This window comes from Haliaeetus leucocephalus, unplaced genomic scaffold (genome assembly GCF_000737465.1).
Source record: "Haliaeetus leucocephalus isolate CR32 unplaced genomic scaffold, Haliaeetus_leucocephalus-4.0 Scaffold151, whole genome shotgun sequence".
NCBI lineage: Eukaryota > Metazoa > Chordata > Aves > Accipitriformes > Accipitridae > Haliaeetus > Haliaeetus leucocephalus.
In genome coordinates, this window is record NW_010972587.1 from 13,363,744 (window position 1) to 13,381,345 (window position 17,602).

At 39.0% G+C, this 17,602-nt stretch overlaps 1 protein-coding gene across 3 annotated transcripts; it reads left to right on the forward strand.

Annotated features, from left to right (window-relative positions):
• The first annotated feature begins 573 nt into the window (after positions 1–573).
• METAP2 (methionyl aminopeptidase 2) lies at positions 574–17,602 on the forward strand. 3 transcript variants are annotated; one of them, XM_010561895.1, is made up of 11 exons: positions 574–870; positions 1,740–1,841; positions 5,126–5,191; positions 5,526–5,628; positions 10,054–10,215; positions 11,806–11,987; positions 12,072–12,166; positions 12,253–12,349; positions 12,862–12,965; positions 15,432–15,547; positions 16,812–17,602. In XM_010561895.1, the coding sequence occupies exons 1-11, from the start codon at positions 690–692 to the stop codon at positions 17,062–17,064; spliced, it is 1,461 nt and encodes a 486-aa protein (XP_010560197.1). In that variant the 5' UTR covers positions 574–689; the 3' UTR covers positions 17,065–17,602. The 3 variants fall into 3 exon arrangements, with proteins under 3 accessions (XP_010560197.1, XP_010560198.1, XP_010560196.1); XM_010561896.1 differs by having other exon boundaries at positions 16,881–17,602; XM_010561894.1 differs by having other exon boundaries at positions 690–870; positions 1,737–1,841.

The following is a 17,602-nucleotide window of genomic DNA, read 5'->3' on the forward strand; positions in this document are numbered from 1 at the left end:
AGGGAAGCCAGCTTGCCGGCGCCCAGCCCGGTCCCACGAAAGGCCCAGCTGGATGTTTCCACGTTCCAGGTGCTCTTACAGGCAAAACCACTGGAGAACACACCGCTGCGCAGGCCGGGATGGAGTTAGTTTGATCAGTGCTGGACGTCAGCTTTAGTCGTTTGAAGCCTCGCGCTTGCCGAGGATCGTAGCAGGCCGGGAGCGAGGGACAGGGCCCCTGGGTCTGAGCCATGGCGGGGAAGAACGAAGGCAGCGGCCAGCCTCAGCAGGGCCAGGGGGGCACAGTTTGTGCCTCAGTGAGGTAACAAGGCATTACCGGTTTTCCTAAGCAAAGACCGGGCTGCAGAGGCACTTAAAAAACCCAAGTTATGCAGGGTGAGACCCATTTATAACCTTTCTAAGCTACAAACTGCGTTATACGATATACTATAAATACACCTCAGGCAAGAGGTGTTAAAATATACCAGTGAGGAAGGAAAAAAAGTAGTATTTTTAGCCAGCATGGTTACACCACCAGACAACCTGCCAGCACCCTAAGCCCCCCCCCCCTTCCTCCGCCCCTCCCTGGCGGAGTCCTCCAGCCTTCCCGGCGTGCCCCGCGCTCACCATAGAGCGGAGGGCCGTCCCCGCCGCTCGCTCCCTCCCTCTCGCTCGCCCCGTGTGTGGGAGGGCGGCGCGGCCGCGGCGACATGGCGGGCGTGGGGCAGGCGGGCAGCGCGGCCGCCGAGGCGGAGAAACACCTCAACGGCGAGCTGCCGCCGGAGCCTGAGGAGAAAGACGGCGCGGAGGGAGGCGCGGCGGGGCTCGGCGCCGAGGATGGTGCCAAGAAGAAGCGCAAGAAGAAGAAGAAGGGCAAAGCGGGCCCCGCGGGTAAGGGCCGGGCCGCGTCGCGCCGGGACCCTCCGCTGACAGGCCGGTGGGGTGGGCTGAGGGGGGGGCCGTGACCCGGCAGACCGGGCTTCGTAGGCGGTTCAGTGGGCGGCTGTGGGTGGCTAAAGGGTCCCGCCGTGCGGGTGATGGGCGCTGCCGAGGCCGCTGTCCCGGCCCGCGACGGCTGCGTGGGCTGTGGGGATTCCCCCCCCCGCGACGAGGAAGGGTCTGGCGGGTGTTGGGGGGATGCTGCTGCCGTTCAGTACCAAGGGAAGCTGGGGAGAGGGAAGTCCTCCCTGCTCCGGTGCGTGCTGGAGAAGCCACCCCTTCCCTCATCCCCTCCTATGCCCTGAGGGGGGGAAAGGCGTAAGGCTGCTGCTGTAAAAGTCATCCCGCATGATGGAGTCTCTGTACCCCTCCCAAGTTCTCTGAGGGAGCTGGTGCAAGTCTGGGCAAATAGCGTAAAGGAGCTACGGTCTGGGTTTGTCTTAGCAGGCTAGTAGTTAGTGGTGACCGTGCTGTGCGTTTATAATTATCTACTTCACGCCCATATTATCTCACAAGAGCAGGTTGCTGCTATGGCAAGGAGAATTAGTTACCCTGGCAGAAAAAAAGTCATCAGAAGTGTCTGGATAATGCTGCCTTTAGACGCAAGTTTCAGCAACAGTACCTGTCACTGTAGTGCCCTATAATCTTACACCTTGGGTCTGCTTTAAAAAAAAACCAAAAACAAAAAACAAACAAACCAGCATGTGCTCTGGTATCTGTAGGATGAGTACCACATAATATTTCTATAAAGGTTTGGAGGCTATTGTTTACTATTGTGGAGCTATCTTTTACTGTAAGTCGTACTTTAATTTTGTAAGCAGGACAAGAAACAGATAAAGAAATGGAAGGTGCTCTTGATGATGTAGCAAAACAATTGGATAAACAAGCACTGGAGGAGAAGGAAAAAGATGATGATGATGAAGGCAAGTGTAACTTACCTTTTCTCTTGACACTTCCAGTTTCAGTCTTCCTAGACTCCCATTTTAACAAACCTTTTACAGATGCATTCTGGGTTTGGTTGTGTTTTTTTCTTGGCAGAGCTGAGATGCAACTATGTATACTTTTTACTTTTTTTGGCAACAATGCATGTATACAAAAAATAACAGGGATAACAGCTTTGTTAAAGCTTCCTGTTTTCAAGGATCTTATCACTGCAGGGAAATGTTTAGTTTAAGGTAAGGTAAGCTATAAATCATTCTCACTTGCATTACCATCATCGCTATAAATTTATGATCCAAATTATGTCACTTACTCTCGGCTTAGAACAAAAGATATAGAGAAAATTTTAAGGGAGCATTTTAATTAATAGAAGGTCTTAGAGTCTTTACCAGTGACTTGAAACCTGTTCTTCTATAATCTTAATTTTTCATTAAAACTGAACTGGGGAGAGATTAATACACAAGCAAGGCATACGCCTTGTGTGTTGCTTGTGCTACGCAGCTGATGTTCTAAGAAAGTGCCTTGGAAGTGTCTGGTATTGAAATCCAGGCTGGATGCATCTTTTCTGCAGGAATATTAGATAAAAATGCTCTCTTTCCTTTGTTTTGATGAGTGGTTCTCAATAGAAATTGACATTTAAGAAAATACATTTTTCAAGTTAGTAATTTAGTTTCCTTCATGTGAATTAGCATTTAAAGTTGGCTCAGCATCCTAAAATAGTTCTTACTGTTCTGCTTAGAAATCTTAGTTGACATATAAAATTACAAATAAATTGATCTTTGAACATTATTAATCTATATATAGCATCCAGTTTTATGCAGTTACTTTCCGTAGAAGTATATTCTGATGGATTATTTGTTTTACGGTATATTTCAGGTTATAGTGTTGGAAGATAATTAATATGATATGTGCTTTGCCATTGTTGCAATGAAAGTAAGAAGTATTGAGGGTAGTGAAAACTTTATAAAATGCAAAAAAATCTCAGGAGAAGTGACATCGTTAGTCGCAGATCAAGTGCTTTGTTCTTTTATGGTTTTTACAGTGTTAGCAGTTAGTATTACAAAGTATTAAAAAAAAAAAAGTGGTACTATCTCTGAAATAATAATCTTCCTTTTTTCCCCACATATTAGACTTGGATGTGCTTTTAGAAAAACAGTGTTTTTGCAGAAAAATAAAAATTGCTGTAAGTTTTTTGAAGACAGCTGTGTGGTTTTGCTTGTACTGGTTCTCACCACTTGCCATCTTAATTGTGTAGTTTCAGAGGTGTTGCTGAAGACATGGTGCTGTGTTAGATTAAACCCAATAAAATATCTACACCCCCCCTTTTTTTTTTTCCCCTTGATAAGCCCGTAACTGAGTGGCCTCAGAAATGAGACTGTATACCTTTTGAAATCTGGGAGAGATTAGGAAGTGCTCTTCAGATTTCCATTGCAGTGTTAAAACATGCTGATAGATAACATTTTTGCATGATACTAGGCTAAGTTATTAAACAGCTATACCAAAATGGCATGAGGTTGGGATTTAGTTTTGCAAAGATCTTAAATTGCTTTTCTGGTGAAAATTTTTTCGGTTACTAGCTAAATAACCTGAAGACAAACAGGGTATTGGTCAGATGCAGTAGTTTTGCTTTAGTTTTGCAAAGAACTTAAATTGCTTTTCTGGTGAAAATTTTTTTTGGTTACCAGCTAAATAACCTGAAGACAAACAGGATATTGGTCAGATGCAGTAGTTATGCTTCTGGCAGCACAGTTAGTCTGCAGCAGTCTTCAAGGACGTGAAAGCATAGGCCTGGTTAGTTTGCCTTGCAGTTGGCAGATTCATGTGCAGTGAGGTATGAAAAAGCCACAATAAGCAGGTAGCAACAGCGACATTTAAGAAATGCTGTACTTTTTTTGCAGTTTAGGCCTAGCGTTTAAAAAAAAAAAAATCCAAAAATCACTGGCCGAATGAACTGGAGTCATGTCTAGTTCATTTCTTGATGAATGGTTTGAACACAGCTCAATGTCAAGAGAAATGTGGCAAAGTTACCGCATTTTAAAGAAACTTATATGTGCTGTTAAGGATTTTTGGCTGCCTGTGAAATATGGATTGGTGGAGAATCTGGTAGGCTGGACGACATTGTAGTTACAGTAGTAGTGCAAGTTATACTTGCAATTTTTTACTAAAATTTAAAATAAGATACTTAATGCCAAAATGAGCTGTGGAGGGGCAGGGGTAACACATTACCAAAATTTGTCCCAGCTGCAGGATTACAGCACTCACTACAGCATAAAAATGCGGATGACACTGACCATCATGAAGGGCTTGGAATCTAGTGACTGGAACAACTGATCGGTGTTTTCGTTTGGTTTTGTTTTTAAATAAATGAGCAAATAAAGGTTTCTGTATAAAAGCATTCAAAATGGTAGTGCTTTGACTTGATTCTAAAAGTTCTTTCAATTTTACTTTTTGCTTTAGATAAAAATAACTATTCTAAATGTAGATGACGTGTACTTAATCCATTTTGAAATGAACTTGTGGTTAGGTCCAGAAGGTTTAGTCAGATGGTACCACATTAGATAAATACTTCATTGTATATGAAGTAACTAAGCATTAGATGTAGCTAAATGTGAAGTCCACGGAGTTATTGTTGACGTGCAAATGTGACTGTAACATGGTGTGGCCAATTCTTAGTGCTTACATGCTGTGCTCTCTGAAAACCTCCCACTGGTACCTCCCACACGCAGTGGTTTTGCTCAGTGCTGGTTGTGACTTTCCCTCTTCTTTCCAGATTAAACTCATCCTGACCTAAGTGCTGTCATCTTTATTTGTTTGGGTTTTTGATCTTTCCAGATGCATTAAGTTCCTTTAGCTGAAGCATCAGAAGATGGGTTTGAAGCAGTAGTTCCTAGCTTCTTGTTAGATGTTGTGTCTAATACAGTTCTCTCTCACGCCCTCCCCCAACCCCAGGCATCTTTTTGGGTGACTTGAGAACAGAGGAATTTGAAGGAGGACTTTCTGAAAACTCTTCCCCGAGCTGCTTTTTTTCTTTGTTTGGTGATATGTTTAAGTCATCAACTTTAGACAGTATTTTCTTAGGTCTGTGTTTGGCATAGGGGCTGAAAATGCTAATGGTTTGGTGGCAGCTTCTAGCTGCCGTCTTTTAATCCATTAAATTCTGCTGTGAAAGAAGTGTTTCCAGATAGTCCAGATGGTTTTATGTCTCATTCAAAATTCTTTGGTTCTTTAAGGTTATTTTATGTTCACCTGAGCGCTTTCTTTCCTGTAGATGGAGAGGGTGAAGGAGATGGAGCAACGGGGAAAAAGAAGAAGAAGAAGAAAAAGAAGAAAGGACGTAGGTATCAAGCACAAAAATAAAGATAGACTGCTTGAATATTTGGTGTAAGCACGTGTAAGTGCTGTTCTTGGCAGCTGAAACAAATTTTGGGGTGCAGTTTGGGTTTGTAGGCTAAGTCTGGCTGAGTTTTCTTCCTTCTGGTATCCCTGAAGGCCACCTTGAGTGTTGGCCAGATAATATGAGGGCATTGTGATAGGATGTTGTTTTGGTAGAAGCCCAAATTCTAGTAAGGGGATCTTAAATAACTTGTACTGTTTAATTTTTATGGTTGAAATAAGATACTTATTTCCAGTGTACCATATGTAAAACTTTCTTAAATTGTACTCAACAGCTAAAGTCCAGACAGATCCACCTTCTATTCCAATATGTGATCTATTTCCCAGCAACATATTCCCGAAGGGAGAAGAATGTGAATACCCACCAACACAAGATGGGTGAGTATTTTAGCTTAAAAAATAAATGCTGTCATCTGCATGTGCTGAATTGCAAAACTGCTAATGTACAACTAAATGGACAAAGTGGGTTGTAATGTGCTTTTTTTTTTTTAACCCGGATCATCTAAGAATTTCATGAATAGAAGTCTTCAGGCCAGAAATGTTCCTCCTTCCTTGCCCTTTTAATTAAGGTTTAGCCTGTATGAGCAGAATTGCCATGAGGCAGGGGACTTTGAGGCTCAGGGGACCAACAGGATTTCAATAGGCAGCTTCTAACAAAAATATAGTCTGAATTAAAACTGAGTGAAGCTTTAAAATTTAGGGAGATGAGACACTGTTATGCAGCAGTTTTGGGGGCATCTAGATGTCAATTTCTTGTTTGGGTTTTTTTTGTTTGGTTTTTTTGTAGATACATGTCAGTCTCAGAGTATGAGACAGTTTAATTTAAAAGCCCGAGTGGTGTATTCTGCACTTTGCTTCTCTTATGTTTTCATAGAGAACTACTATTTGCTTTTGCTTTGTTAGGAACTAGGATATACCAGTTTGACTGAGTTTCCTGACTTTTCCTACATGAAGTGTTATGGAAGGTCATGTTTTACTCTAATGGGGTGGGGGGGACATGGACAGGGTGGAATCAGCTTGAATTGCATGAAAATCTGAATGAAAAGACGAAGTATTACTGAAAACTTCCCAGGAAATTTTAAATCAAAACTGAAAAAATAGTTTAAACTCAGGATGGGACGGGGGGGGGCGGCTAGATAAATATTTATATTTCTGAAAGTGTTGTTTAGTTTTCAATGACTTTTTTTTTCAGAATGAAATTACTTTAAAGCATGTATTGGTTGTTTAAAGTCAATGTCTGTTTCTCACAGAGTGTAAGCAACATAGTTAAGAGTTTCTAGTACATCCTATAAATTGTGTTCAGATATTCACAGATAATAGGGTTTCATTTTTATGAGATTAAAATTTGGTTTTGAGGAAGCCTTTTCTTCTTTTTAATGACTTCAATTTGATCACAAGGTGTGCTCATATTTATTTATAAATGACTGCCTTGTTCGTATGCACAGTATTAGCATGCTAATGAAGGACTTTCACAGGGTAGTCCTGACAGGCTGATTCAGGAGTGATTCTTTCATGCATAAGTTAAGTGTTTGTCTGTATATGCGTATGCCGCATTCAGAAGGACGTGTTTTAAGCAATCCAGGAAATTAGATTATAAACATCTTAAGCATGTTCATAGTTTATTAACAAATGACACACTATTTTTACACCTCTGTTACATATCCAGCTATTGAAGATTAAATGTTCTACTGTGGGTTTGCTACTATTCATTTGAAAGGAAAAAAAAACAAACCAGCACAAAACAACAAAAACAAACCACTTTTTCTAACAGGATTTAAGTGGGGCATCTTTTCTGTACCAAGAATGTTCTGTTGTGGAAGAAGAATACACTGTTCTAAGGATCCTGAAATAGTTTCTTTATATAATTTGCTTAAGCAAATGCATGCTTAATTTTCTTCCTAATTTGAATAGTTAACTCTTAGGATGATACTTCAGCATTTCCTAACATAAACAGCTACTTAAATTAGTAGCTGACATGAATGCTAGGATACTTTCCTATTGTGATTAATAGTTTAATTTTATGTATTGGTGAAGCATTTTTGTGCCACTTCTTATTCATGCTGAGTTCAGTAGGGTTTTGTCTTTGATTTTTTTTGAAGAGTTGCACTTCTAATCTTATCTCTTGATGTCACACGCTTTCTAAAGTTACCTCTCATCAACCTAGAATTGTGTATTTTGTGCAGGAAGCTGAACTAGAAGTGGGTATCATTCAATTTTCAGGGGAAAAAATAGAAAAGAATTAATTCTTATAAAAATATCAAAGCTGTTAGTCTGTTGTCTAAATATCTCGGGTATTTAGTTCTGTTTGAAGGCTTACGTTTTTTGTTGAAGACACCTGAATTTGAAATGATGTGACAGTGAGGGTGGAAAAGCTATAAGCAATATTTCATGATACACTTATTTTATTGAAGTGGGATTAAGGGATTCTTGTCCCTGCCTGCTTGTTTCTGCCCCTGTGCTGTTACCTGGGTTAAAATAATCTGAGGGAATTATTTTCTGGAATTCTTTTTTTGATTGCTAAATTCTAGTTTACAGCACAATCCTATAAAGATTCATACTAGTGAAAACTGGGGACTCTGAACTGGCATGAAGAGGTGGGAACAAATGGCTTGGAGCAAGAGGTGAACTTCTTAAGCTGACTTATGTGGTAGCCAACACATTAGGAAACCATCCTCAGAAAAGCTTGTTAGCTCATGTACTTGTCAGAGGACTTGATGTTTGGTTTAAGACCTTTATCTTATCAGTTGATTTTTTCACATGTCCTGAAGTGTTTATGCCCAAGCAGGATTTCTTGTCGCCTCCTTTCCTGAACTCCCAGGTGGCAGCGGTGCACCTTTAGCAGCAAAATGCTTTGGGTCTGATACAGTATTTTTAAATGTAGAGGCTATTTTGTCTCCCATTTGTCTTGCATGGAGTGATGATATGCTGAAACACAGTACGTAGAATCAGGACGGATTCCTGCCAGTTCACTGGAGTTTGCGCTTGAGTCCATGACTGGTGGCAGAGCCACTGCCCAGACTCTGTCAGCAGCTCTTGCTGCCAGAGCGTGTTTCCTGCTGGAATCCAGAGCAGTCTGAAAGGATCCTCAAGTCCCTCTTCCCCACTGTTTTTCTGCAGTACACCTTTTTTGTCTTCTTGTGCCATGGCTACTGTGCTGGCAGTAGTCCAATTTCCAAGTGCAGCTGGGGGCTCAGGTGTTGCAGCCTGAAGTAAGCATGGGATTTCACCTTTGCACTGTTGTTACTTTATCTGAAAAGGAGCAGGAGGTTCAAGGGAAACAAGCAAAAGGGTCTCAAAATATTTGGATCCTCTAGTCATCCTGAGAAAAATTGTATAGGATAGCCTGTTATCCTTCATCTTTTCAACTGTGCTTTAGGATTGCAGGCTTCTTAACACTGTATAAATACTCAGTTCAAAATGCAGCAAAATTGCAGGGCACAGTCACTTGGTTCACTCATACCTGGTTTTTGGCTGTGAAGGAAACTCTTAGAATGAAGCCAAGTTGTGTGTTTATGAAATGGGTAAGTAGCTACACCTTTGGATTTCAAACAGTAATCCTATTTAGCTGTTTGCTTAGAATCAGTCCATTTACATAAAGGTAAAAGTTAATTTCTAGATTTGGAAACTTTGGCATAGTTCAGTATCTTTGGTCCATCTTGTCCATCATCCGTTTTCTTTTATGACCCACCTACCAGGATGTGCAGCTGTGTATTGTTTTTAGTAGTATTTGTCCTGCACAGCATGTATGGAGTTCTTTTGAGTTATCACCAGGGTTTTTTGCATCATTACAGGGCTTCGGCTTCACCATTTGAACGGTATCTCTACTTTGTAGTCAGAAGAGTAGTCTTAGTTAAGTTCTGATAGTTGCTAGAGTGCTTAAATTAATTTTTTGTTTGTTTGTTTGCTTTCTTGGAACCTTAGTTGTATGGTTTCTTGCATAATAAAAAAATATATTCAAAATTAATCTTATATTTGGTCTCGTATTGAAAATTATTCTCGTACTTGTTTTATGAACCTACCGAAGAGCCAGAATGAGTGGTATTCTCCTGGAACAAATGTTAACTCACCATCCAGCAAATTTAGAAAATAACTTCCTGGCATGTGTCGTAGTTACTATGTACTGTGATAGGTGTTACTACCTCAATATTCTGAGGGTGAGCAAAAGTAATACTGGAACTGCAAGCTCTTAAATTTTCAAGCAGCTTATTGTCTTTGTGGCAGTAACAGTTTCTAGGCCAAGTAGCTACACTACAGTGCTGAGACTCTTCTCCATACAGGAAGAGCAGTGTCTGAATGAGTAAGATTGTGCAAAAAATAAACTTTTTGCATGAGCAGAGCATGTTGCAGTGATTTGCCCTGCTAAACTCAAGGTAGAATTGCAGGCATTGATATGAATTTTATACACCTGTTCTGTCTTTTTGAAAAGTATTATGCATCCTTCAAGCACACTGCTTCTCTGGGCTTTGGGAGGGTTGGGAGGTAAGGCTTTTGAAAATGTAAAGGGAATAATACGGTTCATGGTCTAACTGAGTTTGATTTCTATGTATACATGATTTTTTTTTTTTCTGCAGTGTTACAGCCTTTCATACATGCTAGTCTGTGGTGCTGATAGTTTGGGTTTTGGTTTGGTTTTGTTCTTTTTAGTAGGCTTCCTTTCTGAAAATTTTATAAATCAGGATCTTTTCTGTTGCAAAGGGGAAAGTAGACCTGACTGGTTAATAAACACTTTGCAGGCTTTAGACAGAAGTTGTAATGACTACTGTGATTACAGTAACTTTTCATGACACACTGTTTATTTTGAAGGCGAACTGCTGCTTGGAGAACAACTAGTGAAGAGAAGAAAGCACTAGACCAAGCCAGTGAGGAAATCTGGAATGATTTTCGGGAGGCTGCAGAGGCACACAGACAAGTGAGGAAATACGTTATGAGCTGGATAAAACCTGGAATGACAATGATAGAAATCTGGTGAGGACACAGGTCTTCTCAAAGACCCCTGCTGTAGATTTTTCTTCAGTTTTCAGAGGGGGAGGGATTTAGTCTCAATTTTGTGTGCTTGATTCACTGTGTCATGAGTGTTGGAGGGATTTCTGTTTGAAGTACACAACCAGTATCCCAATTATTTCCTTTAAGTTTCCTCTTATAACATACTCTTAGCTTATGCAGCTTTGCAGGGCCTGGGATCATACTGAATTTCAAGCTAAGCTTTCAGTTATGTTCACTTATTTTGAGCACATGCTTGATTTTAATGTTCAGTGCCTTGGCTACTCTTGCACATAAGTTCTGCAGTGGTGCTGAGAGAAGCATCAATAGTGGTAGTAAACATCCTGGCTTTTGCCAGAATTGTCAGTGAAAAGCTATGTGGGCGAGCAGTGCAGGTGCAGTCTGCGGCTGGGAGTAGGCAAAGAGGCATACAAACGGCATGGCTGTGTACTCAGTCCAGGGCAGGAAGGTTTTGTCGGTTTAGTCTGGCACTGACTGATGTTTCTGGAGAAACACAATGTTTCTTTGTTGTTATCAACTGTTTCTCAGTTGATAAGAAGTAACTGAGCAAATGGAGTGAGATAAACATGAGTTTGATTAAGGTAAAATTTAAAGAAATTATTAGCATGGACTGAGTCTCTTGACTCTTCCAACTATTCCACTTTCTATCCTTCCGTTTATCTAGAGTGATCCAGGACAGTTTAGCTTCCAAAATCAGGTGCTTTCAGCCTGGTATGACTGAGAACTGTGCTGACAAGAGTAGGATAGTAAGAAAGCTAATCAGAGTTGATCCCCAAGGTAGCTGTGTGAGGATAACGGAAAGAAATAATACACCATCAGGGAAAGTGGAAGAAAGACAGCTGTCTTAATAATCACTGTCTGGCTGAAACAAATCTGTCATATTGAATTACACAGTTTGACTGTTACAGTTAGAAGCAATAATTTTCTTAAAACATGACATTTCTTCCTAAAGTACCTCAGACTACGGGGACTTGCCTATTAAAATAAGCTCTCTTCTTTTTCAAGATTGCTCTGAATGAATAGCTTTCTTAAATAAAATCAGAGTGTGGTGCACTGATGTGAGCTGCAGTTTACATCATTTGCTGCCACTATAGGAGTATGCGCTGGTGGACATGTGTCTGTAGCTTTCCAGTAGCTAACAGCTCGAGAGTAGACAAAAAAGGAAGAACAAATGCTAGTCTCATATATCCCAGCAATTGAAAAAATGCATTTAATTTGCCTAAACTTCAGTTGTATAACCTCTGCTGTTCAGGAAGAATGAGTTAAATGTAGCTTGTAAAGGATGGACTAGTGAAGTACTCAGTTTTGCCCAAGAAAGGGTAGAAGAAACAACACCAAGAACTGAAGATCATTATGTTATACTTATGTTCTCCAGTCTAGGAGAGGTCTCCTTCTAGTTAGCATACAAGTAGTTTAAGATTTCAAATGAGAACATTTGCTTGAATATTTTTCTGAGGTTTTGTTCTTGCGTTGATTTATTTGAAGTCATCGTAAGAAATATTAATGAAAACTGTTATGTTCTTTTTTTTCTTCTCCCTCCCCTCTGCCTTTTAGTGAAAAACTAGAAGACTGCTCACGTAAGCTGATAAAGGAAAATGGTTTAAATGCAGGTCTTGCATTTCCTACTGGGTGCTCTCTGAATAATTGTGCTGCCCACTACACTCCCAATGCTGGGGATCCCACAGTCCTGCAGTACGACGATATTTGCAAAATAGATTTTGGGACACATATTAGTGGTTAGTTTTCATTTATGAATTAAAACTTTTAGAACATTCTTCAGTGCAAAGACTATGAAGCTAATTAACTTCTGCTGATTTCAGGTCGTATTATTGACTGTGCTTTTACAGTCACATTCAATCCAAAATATGACAGACTATTACAAGCTGTAAAGGATGCCACAAATACTGGAATAAAGGTATGATCATTATGTAAGTCATTTACCAAGTCTTTTACAGTAAATTTTGCAATTATTTTCCATTTATATTTGCACTTTATTTTCAGTGTGCTGGAATAGATGTACGTCTCTGTGATGTGGGGGAGGCCATACAAGAAGTTATGGAGTCTTATGAGGTTGAAATTGATGGCAAAACATACCAAGGCAAGTTCTTTTCTTTATATAAGGATAGTTGCTCTTAGAGTACGTATGTTTGTAGAAATATTGATTTATTTGTATGGTATTGAAAAGACCTCTGTACCAGAAGTATGGTATGAGTGACTTGCATAAATACGTGTTTCTGGCTGGCTTGCCATTCCTCTGGAGGAATGTTCTTGGCTTATCCTTCGAAGTATTGTATCTTTAACAGATAAGATGAAGGCCAAACAACTGTTTCAAAATGTACCAATGATTTGATAGCTGCTGTTTGGCTTATTAATAAACTTTTGTTACTGTTGGAGTTGATAGTCTTTAATAATGAAGTTTTTATGTAGCATACAAAACTAACTTGGGTCTTGGCTGGAATTTGTGCAACATGCATGGGTAGTTTTGTGTTTAGTTCCTCTGCACTATGATGAGTCACTATTGTACTTTCAGTATGGGCTAACAAACCAAATTGCTTTAAAGAGTTTAACATGTTAGGAAATCGCCTGTAATATTAATGTTTTCTTCAAAAGTGAAGCCAATTCGCAATTTGAATGGACACTCGATTGGGCCATATAGGATACACGCTGGAAAAACGGTGCCCATTGTGAAAGGAGGAGAAGCCACAAGAATGGAGGTAAATGGAGTTCTTAGATCTTTCTCTTAAGTTTCCCCAGCTGTCACTGCAAGAATAATATTTCCTATGTGGTCCTAATGTGTAGTATTTGTGATCCTGGTGGATAATAGCAGCAGAGGAAAAACTTTGCTGTACTTTGTAGTGTTACTGTAAAGGAGTGATCACTCTTGTTTCATCTTGGTGGCTTCTCCATTTAGCCCTGGAGTGTTCTGGTGTCTAACACTTTCTGAAATTGAAGCCTTGGAACCCTGCTATTTAAAAACAAACAAACAAACCAAACAAAAAAAAAAGACAGCCCCACCAAACAACAACCTCTCCCCTCCTTGAAATCTGAAAGGCCTTAGTGATGCTTATGGAAACTCTTGGGTATTTATTTCTCAATGTGTATATGTTACTGTTGAAATGTTGCACTTAGGAGCAGGGAAAAGGACAAGAATTCAGATTTGGGGGTGAGCATGAGAGACCAGAGTTTTCCTAAAAGGTGTTTGGACTTGCCAGTCATTCACACTTTCCTTGTTTGTTCACTCTATAATTAAAAAGACAAAATAACAATCTTCTCTTGCTCAGGTAATTCTTGAGAAATAATTCTGTAGTGTTGTAGCTTTGGATGACTTTTTGCAAGTACAGTTAGGTGTGGTATCTTTCTTGAAAAGCTTCCAGTGCAGTTTTTCTTTGCAGATACAAAATAATAAGCATATTTCCAGTTAATGTGAGAGGCTGGATGAAAGATGTTGTTTGAATAGCGTTTTGAAGCAGGGAAGAGAAACTGCTGTACATCATGTGGCAAACTACCAATTGGAAAGGCAATATTATAATATGTAACCTGAGATTTAGCCCCCATTTTGATGTAAGCTTGTGTTCTAACAAGATAAGAAGGCTTATTTAAAAGATTGATAATGAGATAAGAAGCTTTTAATTTCATTCTAAGCCTGATCACTGATCAGCAATGGTCACTAGTAAGCCTATCAGAGTAAGTAAGACTTGCAAGAGCTGAACAGGAACAGTCGTGGTCTGGGCAGGATTGTTTTGTGAGGTAGGCTCACTCTCATGACCCAAAATTTGTATCATAATTGTTGATCACCTTGTTAATGATGTGAACAAAAAGGCAAAGTTTTAACTAGCATCTTATCTATAGGAGTGTGCAAAGCGATTAAAGAGTATTGGAAAAGGAAGGCAGAAAAGCTTGCGTGGCCTTCTTGTTTTAGCTTAGTGAATGGTTAGGTCTTGTATATCATCCATCATCGGTATATTACTAGTACAAAACTTAAGTGTTCTTTAAGCAAATCTTACTTAAAGATTTCAGAGCTTTGAGATTGTTTTAATTGAATATCCAGACACTGGGGAGAAGACATTTTTAAATTTCTTCAGCTTCTGTAGGTTACTTAGGACACAATCCCACATCGTTAAAGACGGTGAGTTTTGCCAATGAAGAATGTGGAGCATAGCCAAGCTCTTGCTGTACTGTACTAATTATAGTATCAAACTGCAATCCAATGAGTTTTTTGTGACGGAGAGAAATAAAGCCTCTGACGATACTTATTCTGAAAAAGTGGGTGTAAAGTGAATTTTTTTTTGTGGCATTTTGTGTGGGTTTTTGTGGTTTTGTGTTTTTTTTTGTTTTTTTAAATGAAATCAGTTGAATATTCAGGGGAATCTTTAAGAGTTTGTCTTGAATTTGAAGCCTGTGTTACTGCTTTTCATATGGCTTCTTATTTTTGGGTTGTGACTTTCAAAGTAGCTTAAACTGAAAAACCCAGCTCCCGCTGTCTGTTAATGTTTGATGCCCTATCTTGTTAAGTCCCTTTCACAGTCCTACCATTAAGGATATGTGAATGCACTTGGCAGAAATGAGTTTATATAATGGCGTTTCAGTATGTTCTTGGCTAGAATTTTGATAATGCCCTTGCAGATATATATCACCTTCATTTCTTGAAGAAATTCATCTTGTGGAGTGGAAATGAGCAGGTTAAGGGTTTATACTAGCAGCTGTTACGAGAAAATTCTTGCAGAAATTGGGCAGAAAGTTCTTCAGTGCAGTAAGTCTCTGTAATCAACATCTATTTGCTATGTCTAAACTATACATTTCTTAGGACTTCTATCTGAATAGCAAAGGAGAATTACTTCCAGTTAGCAAATGTTTTGCAGCAGAATGTACTTTCTTAGCTATCTTAGATGTATGCTTTGACAGTGTTTTAACTGCAATGACTTTGAGAATTTGTGACTAGAAATGTGCTGATATTTATGGCTTGAAACAAATAAAATGGTACTAACATAAATAGCTGATGATTTGGAGATATCTGTAACTTTACTGCGTGAAATCTCCGTATTGAATTTTTCTCAACATTGATTTGGTGATTGAATCTATTCACATTTAATTACTTGTATTCAGAAGTTGTTATACTGAGAATGGCCCAATGTCACTTATTTTCATACTGCAACATGTACCCTTTTTTTTTCTCTCCTTAGGAAGGTGAAGTATATGCTATAGAAACCTTCGGTAGCACAGGAAAAGGTGTTGTTCATGATGATATGGAGTGTTCTCATTATATGAAGAACTTTGATGTTGGGCATGTGCCAATAAGGTTGGATTTTGTTGTTGTTTTTTGTTGGTTTATTGTGCTAGAGCTACCTCCCCCTTAGGGTTTAAATTTGATACAATGCAGGTTCTTCACTAATTAATAAGGCTGTCAGAGGACTCAAAGGGTGGTGTTAGCATTGCTCTTGTTATGAAATACACTCTGATTGTAAGTCTGGAACAATATGGACTTATTCCAAAGAGTATGGAAATGGAGAAAATACATTATGTCTTCAGAAATCTAGATTGTTTTTTAACAATCTTCCTATCATTAGTAATTTTTTTTATGATTAATAATATATAGATTACGTTTGTATACTAGACTATATACTAAATGTATGGAATTATTTTTTTTAATCAACATCTGTATTATGGTTGTGTGCCACAATCTTTGTCTTAGTGCTGTTCCCAGAATATATCAAGCTATTCATGTCATCTGTTTTGTTTGTATGGATATTTTGTGGGGTTTAAATTCTTGTTTCAGCGTATTGCTATAAAGTGAAATAGATCATTAATTTTCAGTTTTCACTGGGATTTTATTTTGGCATTTCTAGGAGTGCAACATACTTTCCTGAAGTGAAGGCTATTATGGTTAGAAACATAGCAGGCAGACATGCTTTTCCAGATAGTTCTAGTTTGTTTCCATAGAACAATCTAGTAATATGAAAAAGGTGTGTGTGGGGTGAGAATTAGCCGAAGGGTTGGAAAGGAACTGCTTATGTTTGGAAATAAGTTTTATTTCTGAGCAGATCTATACGTCTCCAGTTTTTATGCTTACATATTGTAAGAAGTATGAATAAAAAGCTTATTGAGTATTTGACTTGAGAAGTACAGCTCAGCGTTTTAAACCACCGAGCTTATGCCTAGATTGCTTCAGATTATTAACCTCTTTGGATCAGGAAGAATTCTATTTTTCTTTATAAAATGAATTGTCCTTTTTTTATTTAAGAGAAAGATTCCTGTCACTGCATTTAGTTTTGCTTGCGTAGTTAGATGCAGATACGTTCACAGTCTAACTTCCCCTATTCGAAACGGATGCCCAGGGTGTTTGGCATCATTCAGATTTGTTTTGAAGTATATCTTTTTGCAGGAGGAAAATGCACTTTCTTTTGTGAACAGAACCCCTGATTGATGTAGAAAGACATCCCAAGACTGGGCAGTCTTAAAATACCTTGAAATCTAACCTCTTAATTCGTGTGGTTTATTTCTGTAGTGAATGCTTGCTGGTGATGCCTCTTCCTTCTCAAACCTGTTCTTTTTTTTTTCTCCAGGCTTCCAAGAGCAAAACACTTGCTAAATGTTATCAATGAAAACTTTGGTACTCTTGCCTTCTGCCGCAGATGGCTAGATCGCCTGGGAGAGAGTAAATACCTAATGGCATTGAAGAACCTGTGCGACTTGGGTATAGTGGATCCATATCCTCCCTTATGCGACATTAAAGGCTCATACACAGCACAGTTTGAGCATACTATACTGTTGCGCCCGACATGCAAGGAGGTTGTCAGCAGAGGAGATGACTACTAAACTCAAAGCCACCTCAGCACCTTTATATTCTAGGCTTTGTTGGAACATACTATACCAGAATTAATTTGCAAGATATTGTCTGTTTTAACAGTGGACTGATGTAATACTTTCCATATTTGGAAAGGAAGGAATTTAATCAAAGGCAAGTCTTCTAATGTAACTAACCAAGGAAAAAGCTTTCAGGCCTTTAGAAATATTTCAAAAGTTACTTATTTTTTCTGTTCAGGGAAATACGTGCTATAAAGCTCAGTTTTTAGTTTGGAATGAGTTATACATTTTGTTTTGAACATTTATGATAAAAGATGCTTTTCAAATATTTATATTACCATATTCCTACTTGAATGCTTTGAATGACGACACCTGATTTCTGCGCCCAAGTCCTCTATGATATTGCCTTTTAAACTTCCTGGAATCCATTTTGTAAAAAATAAAGACAAATTTTCAGATCTAAAAATATATATACTTTTTAGAAGTCTGGTTATGATTCTGGTCAGGAGTCTGCTGGGAAACTGCTCTATTAAATATTTTACAAACTTGA